The 13,602-nt window shown below is 44.6% G+C and overlaps 1 protein-coding gene across 1 annotated transcript in view; it reads right to left on the bottom strand.

The window, feature by feature from the left end:
• Positions 1-2,338: 2,338 nt before the first annotated feature.
• The window catches only part of gpatch8.L (G-patch domain containing 8 L homeolog), a 43,069-nt gene continuing 31,805 nt past the window's right edge, over positions 2,339-13,602 (bottom strand). Inside the window, exons 4-8 of the mRNA XM_018234806.2 lie at positions 13,324-13,391; positions 10,658-10,744; positions 9,345-9,488; positions 7,876-8,006; positions 2,339-6,640 (exon numbers count right to left, since the gene is read on the bottom strand). Coding sequence (XP_018090295.2) covers positions 3,064-6,640; positions 7,876-8,006; positions 9,345-9,488; positions 10,658-10,744; positions 13,324-13,391 — 4,007 coding nt within the window. The 3' untranslated portion in view covers positions 2,339-3,063. The remainder of the gene's footprint in view (positions 6,641-7,875; positions 8,007-9,344; positions 9,489-10,657; positions 10,745-13,323; positions 13,392-13,602) is intronic.

Raw genomic sequence — 13,602 nt, 5'->3', positions numbered from 1 at the left:
TCCATAGTTTCAAACTCAAGAATCAAGCAAATAAATGTGAATGGTATGGCCACCATTGTATAGTCATCCATTGTAATGTTTCATTCCAACATAATGGAATGCTCAGCCAAGAAACAAACAAATATCCATGGTACACATATCAGTCGAGACCACACAGCATACAGATACCAAAAATCAGCCAAAACTAATTTCATCAGTACATATATGATCAAGCTTTACTCTACCATACTGAACCATTACTCTATTTCATCTCCAAAATCTTCTCATACATTTCCTTGAACCAAAGTGTGTGCACCCACAGCTAAACCAAAATATAAACCATAAACAGGGGCATAACTACAGAGGAAGCAGACCCTGCGTCTGCTGGGGGGCCCAGGAGGTATTGGGGGCCCAATGAAACCCTAACTATTGAGCAATCTCAATATATATTGGTAAAACAGGACAACCTCTGGATATGTAGGGGACCATAAAATTAATCTGCTGTGGGGTCCAGTAACATCTAGTTACTCCACTGACCATAAAAGATCCCGTGCGGAATAAATTGGCGTCAAATCCTGCTAAAATATTTGAAAAGTGGTGCATCAATATGTTGACCTATTGCTGAAGCCATTGAAGTACATTTTCTAAGGCCAAGGGTAAAGGTGTTCGAAGCCTTAGGGCTAGTCCACACGGGGAGATAGCGACGCGTTTGCGGTCGCGGCGACAAAGCGCCGCGACAGTCGCCGCAGGCGACAGTTTTGTATGGGCGCCTATGTAAAAACGCCTGTGCTAACCACACGAGGCGATGCGCTTTTCAACAGTCGCCTGAAAAAGCCTGGCGAGGCATTTTCAGGCGACTGTTGAAAAGCGCATCGCCTCGTGTGGTTAGCACAGGCGTTTTTACATAGGCGCCCATACAAAACTGTCGCCTGCGCCGGTCGCGGCGCTTTGTCGCCGCGACCGCAAACGCGTCGCTATCTCCCCGTGTGGAATAGCCCTTAAAGGTACACAATTCATTTTCAAAAACAGGTTCTTCTTAAATATTAAGAGAGAACTTTTGACAGAAGGTCATATTTCTGTTGCAGGGCTTTCCTTTGCTTTAATAAAGCTGGCTGCCCAACTATGGTGTCAACAAATCTATAGATAAACATTTTTCCCTTTTACCTTTACTTACCTTCTAAACCTTACTAGTAAAGCTGACAATACATGTAATGTTCTACTCATTTGGCAAGGTCACCAAAGTAGCAGATCTTTCACCGATATGCCGAGCTTGAGGTGGGCAATATCTGAACATTTGGCCCTTGGGCCAACAAACGGATCATAAAGGCTGGTATGCTGCCCGTCAGGTCAAGGACTGCATCAACACACAGGTTCGGTCCACAAATCAAAGGGAAAATCAAACCAGCCAGCCCAAGCAAGGCCACCTTATGTCTTATAATAAAATGGCAGAACAATAAGAGGCCCATTTATCAAAGGTCGAATTTTGAATTCATGTAAAAAATGTTTAATTCGAATATACTCACGATTCACTGGGAGGATATTTAAGAAAATTTTGAATGTTTAATATTCGATCAAATGGTTCCGACCTGAAAATTCGTACGAACCGAGTTTTTCTCGGATGTCAGGAAGGCTATTAACATCTCCAATCTCTGCCATTGACTTCAACATGAATTTGGAAGGTTTTAGGTGGAGAATATTCGAATTCGGACTGTTTCCATGGTCGAAGTGTGACAAATCTCACATTTGATTTTACATTCGGACAGGGGGATTATAATTCAAATGTGTGGATTTTGAAAGTCGAAAATTCGAATTTACTATTCGACCCTTGATAAATCTGCCCCTAAATATCTGTAAATATTTAGACCTCTAAAGTTGGTCAAAGTAACAAAGGTTTCTTCATGGCTCCATTGCAAACACAGAGATAGAAAGTGATGTTCATTAGTGATGTGCGGACCAGCCCGACACCCATGGGTTGGCGGGTTTGTGGTGGCTTCAACACACCATTGTCAGATAGCGGGAGGGTTTGGGTTGAGCTCTTCCTTCCACTCTACCCGTCCATCTTGTGCCGGCTTCCATCTCCAGTTACGTGCCTTTTATAGACTCGCGTCTCTATAAAGTGGCGTGCCGGGTTAGGATCAGGTGGAGAAACCGCAGGTAAGGATTTTAACTCGACATTACTATCACATCACTAATGTTCATGTCTAAAGGCCAATGGCACACAGGGTGTTTTGCCTATACACTTGCGTGGCTGTTCTTCAAGAGTAAGCACACAGGCTAGCTGGACCTACACCACAAAACAGTGGCATTGGGATAGACGTTGTCTTTTCTTGACAAAGCTACATCACAAAATGACACTGGCTTTTAGACAAACCAATTGTTCTTTTATTAGTCTCTTACAATATTATGTTTTACTCTGCAATCCTCAAAGGTTTTATTACTCTTTGTACATTTGTATCATACATAGAAACTTCAAAAAAAAAAGATAAAATATACATGCCACAGCAGCAGAAAGTAGCAGAAAACTCTACATGTTTGCCCTTCAGAAGTAGATTATTGTACAACTACAGCAAGAAACAAAAAAAATATTTTATACAGAGTGCAGATGCCTTATTAAACAATTTAATAAGGGGTGGCTTCTTCCACCAGTACGTCCTCAGCTTTAAATTCTGTTGACATCATTCTACTGCAACAATATGGGGGGGGCAGATACACGGCTCGGTTACTGCTGATAATGTTGGAGTCGCTTAACAAACACTGTTGCAATGATTTGGGAGTAAATAAAAGACTTTCACCTTCTGGTTGATCTCCAAAAATTAGAACATGGGAGTAAAACCTTCACACTTAAGGGTAAGCCTAATTACCAAGGGTGTACTTAGAAAGTAAAAGAGGAGCACAGCTAATCTTAAATAATGTAAGAAATGGGAATGATCCACAAAATGAGCCCTACATTGTCCCCAACTGGAAAGTGGAGTGCCTATGGAAAGGGCCAGAGGTCCTCTTCATTTGTGGATGTTACCAGCTGTGTCAAGGCATACACAGACCATAAATTAAGTGGACTTGTAACAATTAGGAGATATGTGAATTTCATGTCCCGTGGCTTGGTGGGTGTTGCAGGTCTTGGCCTGAGAAAATGGGGTGAAGCAGAGGGTGGAGATGCAAAGCGGTGGCAGCGGCGGCAGTTGCAGGGCGAGGAGCAAGCAAAGTTGGATAAAGGGCAGCATGGGGAACATGGTGAAGAGTGAGGGGTCCAGCAGGATGAAGAGCGGAGGCAGGGATGATGTGAATGGGATGACTAGCAAGAAAGGCAGCTGGATGGGCAGGAATGAGGGAATGAGTTAGATGGGAAAGGGAAATTGGAGCAAGGTGTGGCTGAGGGATATGGTGCACTTGGGCTAAGGGTTGATGGTGTGGTGGAATGCCGATAGCTGCAGCAGCTGCAGCATGCTGTAAAATGGCATGCTGAACAGTGGTAATGGAGGTGGCGGATGCTGAAGGGTGTGCCTGCTGTATGTGAATAGGCTGCAGGGCTGGGGTAGCAGGCTGGAGAGTTGGTGTAACAGCACCAACAGGGAAGTTCTTAACTTGTTTCGCCAAAAGCTGTTGTTGAATATGCTGCTGAGCTGCCTGCTGTAGCTTGCTGTACTTCTCCATCTCCTCAGGGGTAAAAGTGATTGGCTGACTCTCCAGTGGGGCCAATGACCCATCGTCCTCTTCTTCATCCTCTTCTTCATTATCATCTTCCCCTTCAGCATGCCCTGAACCTGGATCTACTGCTATGGGTGGAAAAGTGGGAGGGTGGAAGAACTCTGACTCAGGAGGTGGGGGCATCACCCTTCCGTGAAGAGGTGGAAATGGCAGATTTCCGTTGCCTAGAGGATGCTGTGCTGTGCCCTCTCCAAAACCTGGTGGTGGAGGGTTAAAACAAACTGTTGCTTCAGGGTTCAATTGCTCTGTGGTACTTTCAGGAGGGTCTGGTACTATAGGGTTCTCCACTTTCACAGACTTCCCCTCTTGCTCCTGCTCTTCTTCTACAGTCTCTGGCAAATCTCCTGTTTCATTCTCTCCCTTGCGAGGTGCCTCAACTTTTGGAGTAGCTGGCAGTTTTCCAATTAGGGGTAACGTCTGTGGTTTAGGGCCAATAGCAGGGGGAAGCTTGGGGCCAAAATATCCCTGAGGTGGGTCTTTTACTTTTGCCCCAGCCTTACTGCTACCAGAGCTGCCTTCGTTTTTCTCCATTCGCCGTGACTGGATTTTTTCCAGTAACTGCTTGGCAGTCAATGAGCCTCTCCCCACATCTTTTTCAGTGCTCCTGCGAGGAAATGTGGAACAACTGGCTCCTCTTGATTCAGTCGCTCGACTAACTTCTCTTCTGCTTCCTGATCGGCTGTAATGAGGGGAATGCGATCTATATATTTTGGATAGATTGAAGTCCCTCCTGCCACCCCTACGGCTGTCAACACTATCTCTCCCATGTGACCCTTTTCCAGAGTGGCTGCGGGCACTAGTGCTCCGATCTCTACTGTAGCTTCGGCTCCGCTTCCAGCCATGACTAGTTATACTACGGCTTCTCCTTTTGCTGCGACTTCGACTGCTACTACTTGACCTTCCTCTGCCTCTGCCCCGACTGCCCCTAGAACGGCTTTGACTTCTTGATCTACTCCTACTGTAATCAGATGAAGAGTATTTACGCCTAGTGGAATGTCTCTTAGAAGCTGCAGAGTCAGAGTCTGAGCCAGGTGAACGCTTGGATCGGTGTCTCGAGCCACTGCTGTAGTCACTGTAATCGCTGTCAGAGTAACTTGGGTTATGACTAGATCTGCTTCTGTCTGTGGACCCTCCAGAGCTGGAGGAGTAAGAGCGGCCTCTTTTTGCTGATTTTGATCGGCTCCTGGAACGGTCACTGGCTGAATCGTCTTCATCGCTGTATCGGGACATGGATTTTTTCCTGTTTGAGGAGTCATCATCTTCGCTGTCGTAATCACCGCTGCTTTGCCGACTCCTGGCCTTGCTGGGGGCATGCCGATGGGAGGAAGATGGAGCATGTGGTAGAGTAAGAAGGGGTGTTGGGTTATGTTCTGTTTTGGTCTTTTTATTCTCTGGTCCTTTAGAGGAAACCGCAGGCTCTGGTTTAGTGTTGCTAGCAGTTCTCCCAGCTATATTATCATCTAGTGTTTTCTTTGGAGCAATCTCTCTAGTGCAACTCATCCCTGCTGGAGATATTACCACCTCGGTCTCTTCCAACTTTACTGAGGTTTTGGAAGCACTTTTTGACTTTTTGTGCTTCTTTCTTTTCTTGGATTTCGGCTCGAGACCCTCCTCTGCTTCTCTATGTTTACGTTTTCGCTTGCTACTCTTCTTGTGTTTCTTTTTTTTCTTGTGCTTGTGTGACTTCCCAGTAACATCCTCTTTGCTTTCATCTTGAGTCTGTTCAGGTTTACTTTCCCCTGTAACGGAAGAGGTAGGTTTCAACGGGGTCCTGCATGTGTGCACCGCTGGGTTGACTTCCTTCTTGACTTCAGCTATACAACTGGGACCTTTAATTTGCTCACTAACAGACTGAGTGTCTTTGTTTGTCTCTGGATTATCCTTGGATTTCTCGGCACCCTTGCCCTTGCCATCTTTGTTCCGGGAAAGCTTGAAGTCAAAGTACAAAGGATTGCAACTATATGAGATGGGAGGATCAGCCTGGGTGAATATTAGGAGTTCAGAGGGCCACTGCAGGACAGTAGTTTCGTCCTTGCTCAGGACTGGAAAAAAAGGTCCAGTTGGATGTTTAGGCCTCTCTGGCTGTTCCTTCTTTGGTACCTCTGACTCCTTGGCAGGCTCTTCGTTGAGTGTAAGGTTAGCCTTTGCTTGATCAACTGCAGCGGCACTTTCTTTTTTTTCTGCTTTAGTCCCACTGATAGAAGCACTGGCCTCCTGCTGCAACGCTGCTGCTTTTCCCTCAGTAACTGAAGACATTTCAGCCTTATTCTCCGGGGATTTGACAGTTTTGGCCTTGTTTGGGGCAGCAGGTTTCTTTTCTTCTTTTTGCAGGACATTCTCAGTTTGAGTTTGTTCTGTGGCTCTCATGAAGAGCAAGAACTGGAAGTTAGGTTTTACTTTACAGTGTGCAGGTGGCATGTAGTGATAATACTCTGGTTCCCCAGCCTGCCCCCCTCTTTCCTCGTTTTTCATCTTCTTCAGTTTGGATAAAGTGCTTGCAAGGGATGCGCCACTATCAACTGGAGTTTCTTCTTCTTCTGCTTTGTCTTCAATTCCTTTGCTGTTTTCCTCCTCACTAACCTTTAGAGGCCCCAAAAAATCAAGTGGTGCTTTCTCCTCCTCTGTTTCCTCCTCTGCTAGTCCTACCTCCTCCCCAACATCTTTGAAGACTGCAGCCGAAGATTCTAACTTTACTGGCGTTTTTTTAGCAAAAGAGAAAGAAAAGCCCACTTTCTGTTGAGAAGCTGTGCTAGCTGGGCTTTTGAATCCAAAGCTGATGGCTGGGGCAACAGGTTGGGTTACAGAAGAAGATTGAGACACCATGTCTTCCTGTGTAGATGTTGGACTGTCTTGAGCCACTACACTGAAACCAATCGCTGTATCATCATCTTCAACTCCTTCCTCATCCACAGAAATAGTGGTGGCTTTAAACATGGGACCACTACCTGGAGCACTGCTGCAAGGCAAAAAAAAAAAAAAGGAAGGGTTAAAAGTCAGGAAGATGGTAAATAGGTAAACTGTATTTATTTATTAATATATATATATATAATACATATAACACGTTCAACCCAACATCACAGCTATGGGGCTAAAATAAATAAAAAAATGTACATCATGTGACCATGAGGTACGGTCCTTTGGGGTGTGAGCTTACATAAAAGAGGCAATGAACAGCTATTTGGGACAGAAAATAGAACTTGCACTAGGGCTCACAGGTTAGTTATAAAACCCTACATTATTAAAGGTAGAAAGAACCACATTTATGCATTTTAAGTGTAAGGGTGCCGTGTGTTTCCAGGACTGAGGCTCCTGGCACCACATAAATAAAATACCACCATCGAGCTCTGCACCCACAGGAACAAATTAATTTCTCATGAATTCGTCTCTAACAGGAAAGGTACCAGATTAATAATTAAATTACCAACTGGTGGAGATCTCTGCAACACCCCACATGCCAATTACACAGCAGTCGGTATGTAAATTATGATAAGTAATACACTTTAAAGGACAAGGAAAGTTAAACTAGAAGAAGTAGGTAGAAATGTTGTACATTATGTTTTGGGCTTCTGTGCCAGCCAAAGATAACCACAGCCCTTTAGCAGTAAAGATCTGTGTCTCCAAAGATGCCCCAGTAGCTCCCCATCTTCTTTTCTGCTGATTCACTGCACATGCTCTGTGCTGCTGTCACTTACTGAGCTTAGGGAGCCACTCACAATATACAGTACACATAGAATAGAAATGTCACAATATAAGGCTGATTAGTAATTAATACACATAATTACTACATGGCAGCACAGAAACCAGTGCAATTAGCATCAGAATTGAATAATCAGCAAACCTGTAGCATCAGCTTATATTACAGCCAGGGAAGCTCATTTTCTGCTGGATAATTAGTGACGAGCCCTAAGCTTAGCTTTTCAACAGCCAATCAGAGCCCACTGAGCATGTGAGTGTCACAGACACTTTCCAAGATGGTGACCCCCTGTGACAAGTTTGAAGTCCTGGATCATTGCTGCTATTGACAAGCTCAAACTTTAGCCTCGTGCAATAAGTTCACTATGTAAAATATGCCATTTTCATGTCTATTTGTTTTTAGGGTTTAGTTCTCCTTTAACAATGTCCAACAATAAAACAGAACTAGACACACACACACAGAAGTAATTCACACGGATTAAAGAGATTATAACGTACCTTTCTGCTTGTTTACGCTGTTCTGCTAGTTCCAACAACCGACGCAAAGCCTTCTCCTGCTTGCGCTCATCCTTCCGTGAGCGAGACGATACATTCCGGGCGAATTCTCTCTGCTTCAAGTCCTTAAGCCTCTGGAGTAGAAATAAAGAAAACGATGAAAAAGTCTCAGGAGTAGCGATGCAGAGAGCAGGATGATTAGTCTGTGCCTATGCAACACTACTTTCCCAGTGCCTTGTCTTTGTTTCTAGCTGATCTCTTTGCCATGTTCATTGCATTCCCTGGTGGATCTCGGGTTTCCTGGTGTTCTCTCTAACCTTGCTTTTAGTCTGATGGCTAGACTTTCCCATGGCACTGCTTATGGTCTGTCTGAACTTCCAGCCTGATATCTGGGCCTATTTGTCGTCTATATTTTTAAAAAAAAACAGAAAGGAGAAGATTTCTGTGCTCTTGGCTGTTAAAGGCACACTGAACATTTCACTCTCGCTATAAAAAATAATCCTAAAATCACAATAGATTAGATGTTGCAGTGATTCAATTCTAATCGTTTTAACAGCTCCCCCCTACCAGTGATTAACCCTTTAGTTGCCCTTTAAATTCCCTGGTACAAATGTGAAGATTTGTGACTGAATTCACACGCAAGGATAAGTTCCCTGTATGCCAGAATAATCACAGAATATCCTTAAAACAACAAATCTAACAGAACTTTTGAGTTATGTATAAACAAGTCCCATCCTTTGCTGATGTTCATGCATATCAAAAAAAGGGAGTTGTATATACAAAATCGTGCACCCTATAAGCTCATTTGGATTTACCCATTTGGATTTCCTTAAAGGGATTCGGTTGTGATTTTTATGATGTAGTTTTTATTTCTAAATGACACTGTTTACACTGCAAATAATTCACTGTACAATATAAAATGTCATTCCTGAACCAGCAAGTGTATTTAGTTGTAATATTGGTGTGTAGGTGCATCTCAGCTCATTTTGCCTGGTCATGTGATTTCAGAAAGAGCCAGCACTTTAGGATGGAACTGCTTTCTGGCAGGCTGTTGTTTCTCCTACTCAATGTAACTGAATGTGTCTCAGTGGGACCTGGATTTTACTATTGAGTGTTGTTCTTAGATCTACCAGGCAGCTGTTATCTTGTGTTAGGGAGCTGCTATCTGGTTACCTTCCCATTGTTCTGTTGTTTGGCTGCTGGGGGGGGGGGGAAAGGGAAGGGGTGATATCACTCCAACGTGCAGTACAGCAGTAAAGAGTGACTGAGCACAAGTCACATGACTGGGGGCAGCTGGGAAACTGACAATATGTCTAGCCCCATGTCAGATTTCAAAATTAAATATAAAAAAATCTGTTTGCTCTTTTGAGATATGGATTTCAGTACAGAAGTGATGTGTTGATGTGTGAAGTGTTTTTCCAATGACAGTATCCCTTTAAACACATTGAAGAGGCCATAAAGAAGATTCTCACCTGTTTGTGTGCGTGGTCATAGGAGTTGATGTGATTGTCAAACTCCTGGTGTTTCTGGTACTGCTTGTCGCAGAGCTCACAGTAGAAGTTGGCCCGTAGCTCCTCCAGGGCTTTTGCTATAGCCTTCTCTTTATCCACAAAATCCTACGAAAATGACATCACGTTGTTTAACTACGCGTAGTACCAATTTGCAGAAACAAAAGCATAAATGCACAAAATTATAAAGCCGCATTTGTTTTTCCCTTTTATGTTTATCAGCTTATGGGTCAGGGGACACTCTCAGATTCGGGGAGATTAGTCGCCCGGCGACAAATCTCCTCTTGTTCAGGGCGACTAATCTCCCCGAACTGCCTCCCACCGCCTAGAATGTAAATCGCCGACGGGATGTCACTCGGATCGCTTCATTTTCCGAAGTCCCCCGAAGTTTCCTCGTGAGGCAGTTCAGGGAGATTAGCCGCCCCAAAGAAGAGGAGATTTGTCGCCGGGCGACTAATCTCCCCAAATCTGAGCGTGTGCCCTGACCCTAACAGTGCTAACAATACCAGGTGTAGTAAGTAAAAAATTGCCTGCAGGCTACAGTGAGTAAAGTGTGTGACAAAGGATCAGGAGAGAGGCTTGCATAAGAATGACTTGGTTGGGTAATTCTAGTTTATCAACCCAAAGATCTCTCCTCCTTAACATGTCGCTCACCCGCAGAGCACACACACACAAGGTATTAGTTGAGTAAGCAAACACTATGATCCTAAGAGGTGATTTTTAAATTCCAACTGCATTCCACATACATCTACTTGTATCAATGATGCATGACTGCAGTGTCACAGTGCGCTATAAACTCATGCTTCCCCCATTTAAAGGAGAAGGAAAGGCTAAAAGTAAGTAAGCTTTATCAGAAAGGTCTGTATAAATACACCAGTAACCCCTCAAAGTAATGCTGCTCTGTCAAAAGAAACACCAGATTTCTTTCCTACTATTGTGAACACATGGGCTTAAACCTCCAGGGCTAGGACTTGAGCATGCTCAGTTTGCTCCTCCTCCCCTCCCTGCTGTAATCTGAGCCCAGAGCTATGAGTGAGCAGGGAGAGACTCAGGCAGGAAGTGATGTCACACCAAGCTAATATGGCAGCTGCTATCCTAAACAAACAGAAAGCTTCTAGAGCTGTTTACTCAGGTATGGTAAAGCATTCTACTGAATAAATATAATGTTATAGCTTGAACTATTGTGGCTAATCTATTGGCAATAAACTGTTTCGTTAGCTTTCCTTGTCCTTTAAGGGCACCCTTTAGCACCTGCATCAGTTTACAATATAAAGTACCTTATATTTCTGTCTTAGTTCTTCTGTGTCTTCTTTCTCCACTTCCAAAACTCTGCGACGTTCTGTGGCATCCTCTGCATAGTCCAGCTTTTGAAGGAAACAAAAAAGTCAAGTGCCCTCCTCTGGCTACACCATACATTACAAGAGAACAACTTTATTAGCGGTCCATCACATGGATGTAAATTTGTCACATATCAGAAGTACTTGAATGGGCTGTAAATTTCTCTCTCTCAACAAGAATAAATGGCCCAGCTATCTCAGAGCTCACTGCTGGCTCAGCTATCTCAGAACTCATTGCCTGGCTATCTCAGAGCTCATTGCCTGGCTATCTCAGAGCTCACTGCTGGCTATCTCAGAGCTCATTGCCTGGCTATCTCAGAGCTCATTGCCTGGCTATCTCAGAGCTCACTGCTGGCTCCGCTATCTCAGAGCTCATTGCTTGGTTATCTCAGAGCTCACTGTTGGCCTGGCTATGTCAGAGCTCACTGCTGGCCCAGCTATCTCAGAGCTCATTGCTTGGTTATCTCAGAGCTCACTGCTGGCCCGGCTATCTCAGAGATCATTGCCTGGCTATCTCAGAGATCACTGCTGGCCCAGCTATCTCAGAGCTCATTGCTTGGTTATCTCAGAGCTCACTGCTGGCCGAGCTATTTCAGAGATCATTGCCTGGCTATCTCAGAGCTCACTGTTGGCCCCGCTATCTCAGAGGTCATTGCTTGGTTATCTCAGAGCTCACTGCTGGCCCGGCTATCTCAGAGCTCATTGTCTGGCTATCTCAGAACTCACTGTTGGCACAGCTATCTCAGGCTATCTCAGAGCTCACTGCTGGCCCGGCTATCTCAGAGCTCATTGCTTGGTTATCTCAGAACTCACTGTTGGCACAGCTATCTCAGAGCTCACTGCTGGCCCGGCTATCTCAGAGCTCACTGCTGGCCCGGCTATCTCAGAGCTCATTGCCTGGCTATCTCAAAACTCATCACCCAACTATCTCAGAGCTGATTACTGCCAGGAAGCTACTTGCATCCACAACTGCAGATACCTAAATGCAGCCCTGTGCAAATTGCAGGCTCTGCTTTACACCAAGCTTTGCTTTTCTAAGGAAGTGCTCCATGTTTTTGCATGCCATGGGCGAGTTATCGGCAACTACAAATTTTTGGGGGCTCGACTGCTATAAAACAATTATGTCTATGGAGATCCGGGGCATGTAGGAAGTTATACGAATCTCTAGGAGGGCCACACAGTCCTCCAGTTGAAAAGCGCTGGTCCGAGGACTGGCAGTTTCTCTTTTAGCCTATTTGGTCAGTAGTGTGAGTAAAAAGCTCCTGTTTTATTAATTCAATTCATTAATCTTTATTGATTAACTTAATTCATTATTAAATTAATTCATTTATCTGATTCCTTGAGGCCATTTTTTGTTATAGGCCTTCGGTACACAGTGTTTTGCCAACTTCGGAAAAACGAAGCGGCCCAAGTGCCATGCCGCATGCGATTCACATTCTAGTCGGCAGGAAGGCTTTGTGGGGAGATTAGTTGCCCGAAGAAGAGGCGAATTGTCACTGGGCGACTAATCTCCCTGAGTAACAACGTGTGCCACCACCCTTACGGTAAGGGCACACAATGAGATTTAATTACGCCCGGCAACTAATCGCCTCTTCTTCTGGGCGACAATCTCCCCAATCTGCTTTCCCGCCGGCTATAATGAGAAATCACCAGCGGGATGGCACTTGCAGCGCTTCGTTTTCCAAAGTCGAGTGACGTTTGGGTGACCACGAAGTCGCCAGGCAACAAAATCTCCCCGAATCTCCTCGTCTGGCCTTACCCTTAGGGTGAAGACACACAGAGAGACTAGTAGCAGCTACTTTTTGTGGCTACAAAATGCCCTGCCAAAGACAGTACTGAGAATCGCCACATGTAGTGTCTTAGCAAAGCCAATTATCACTATTGACTATTTTGTAGCCATGACAAATAGCTAATACTAGTCTCTCTGTGTGTTTTCACCCTTAGGCAAGGGCAAACGCAGGCAGAGAATTCACTGCCCTGTTGCACCTCTTGCCTTTTGAACTGTGGGCGGATTTCGTTGCGAAATGCAAAATGTGGCATTTTGGTGCCGAAATCCACTGCATCTGCCTGCACCGAAGCGGAAATAATACTTCTGGGTGCAGGCAAACCAGGAACAGAAGCGCAGCAGATTCTCCGCCTCTGGAGATCTGCCATTGTCTGGCCCTAGACTTAAAGGACCAGTAACATCAAAAAAAAATTTGTAAATATTCGTTAGAATGCATAAAAAAAAAACCCACATAGACCAATTAAACTTTCAAGTCTTTATTGAGAAATAACTTATAACTGATACTCTGCTTGCGCTCCTCTTCAGAAAGCGATGGGGCAATCCATTGTGCGGCGCTCAATTTCTCCTCCCTGCCTTCCTTATAGGAGAGAGCCAGGGAGGAGAAGTCAAGCGCCGCAAGACGGATCGTCGCAGTGTCGCCTTTTCTGAAGAGGAGCGCAAGCGGAGTTTCGGTAAGATATTTCTTAATAAAGAATTTGCCCTTTGAAAGTTTAATTTGTCTTAGTAGTTTTTTTCTATGTATTCTAACAATTTTTTACATTTTTTTTTGATGTTACTGGTCCTTTAAGCAATTATTATCATAAGAGAGCATTCGTCTTACCTCCATCTCCATGCGTCCCATTCCCATGACATCATATTTGACAACAATTGGGATAGGGTCGGTCCGGCCTAGAAAAGATGAACAGAATCGGGCATTATTTACTGGTCAGATTACCCAAAACAGTTACACAATGGGTTTGGGTGGTTAGAGAATCTTGCCTTGGAGTGCAGAGACCAGAAAGCTACAGTGGATCAAACTCGAGTCTTTCTCACGGCTTACGTCTTTCACGGACCACCCGTCCCACCCACCCACGATTCAGAGGTTGCCATTTCCCAATAT

This window comes from Xenopus laevis, chromosome 9_10L, assembly GCF_017654675.1.
Source record: "Xenopus laevis strain J_2021 chromosome 9_10L, Xenopus_laevis_v10.1, whole genome shotgun sequence".
NCBI lineage: Eukaryota > Metazoa > Chordata > Amphibia > Anura > Pipidae > Xenopus > Xenopus laevis.
The sequence above is the reverse complement of the archived record's forward strand: the minus strand, read 5'-3'. Positions and strand labels throughout refer to the sequence as shown.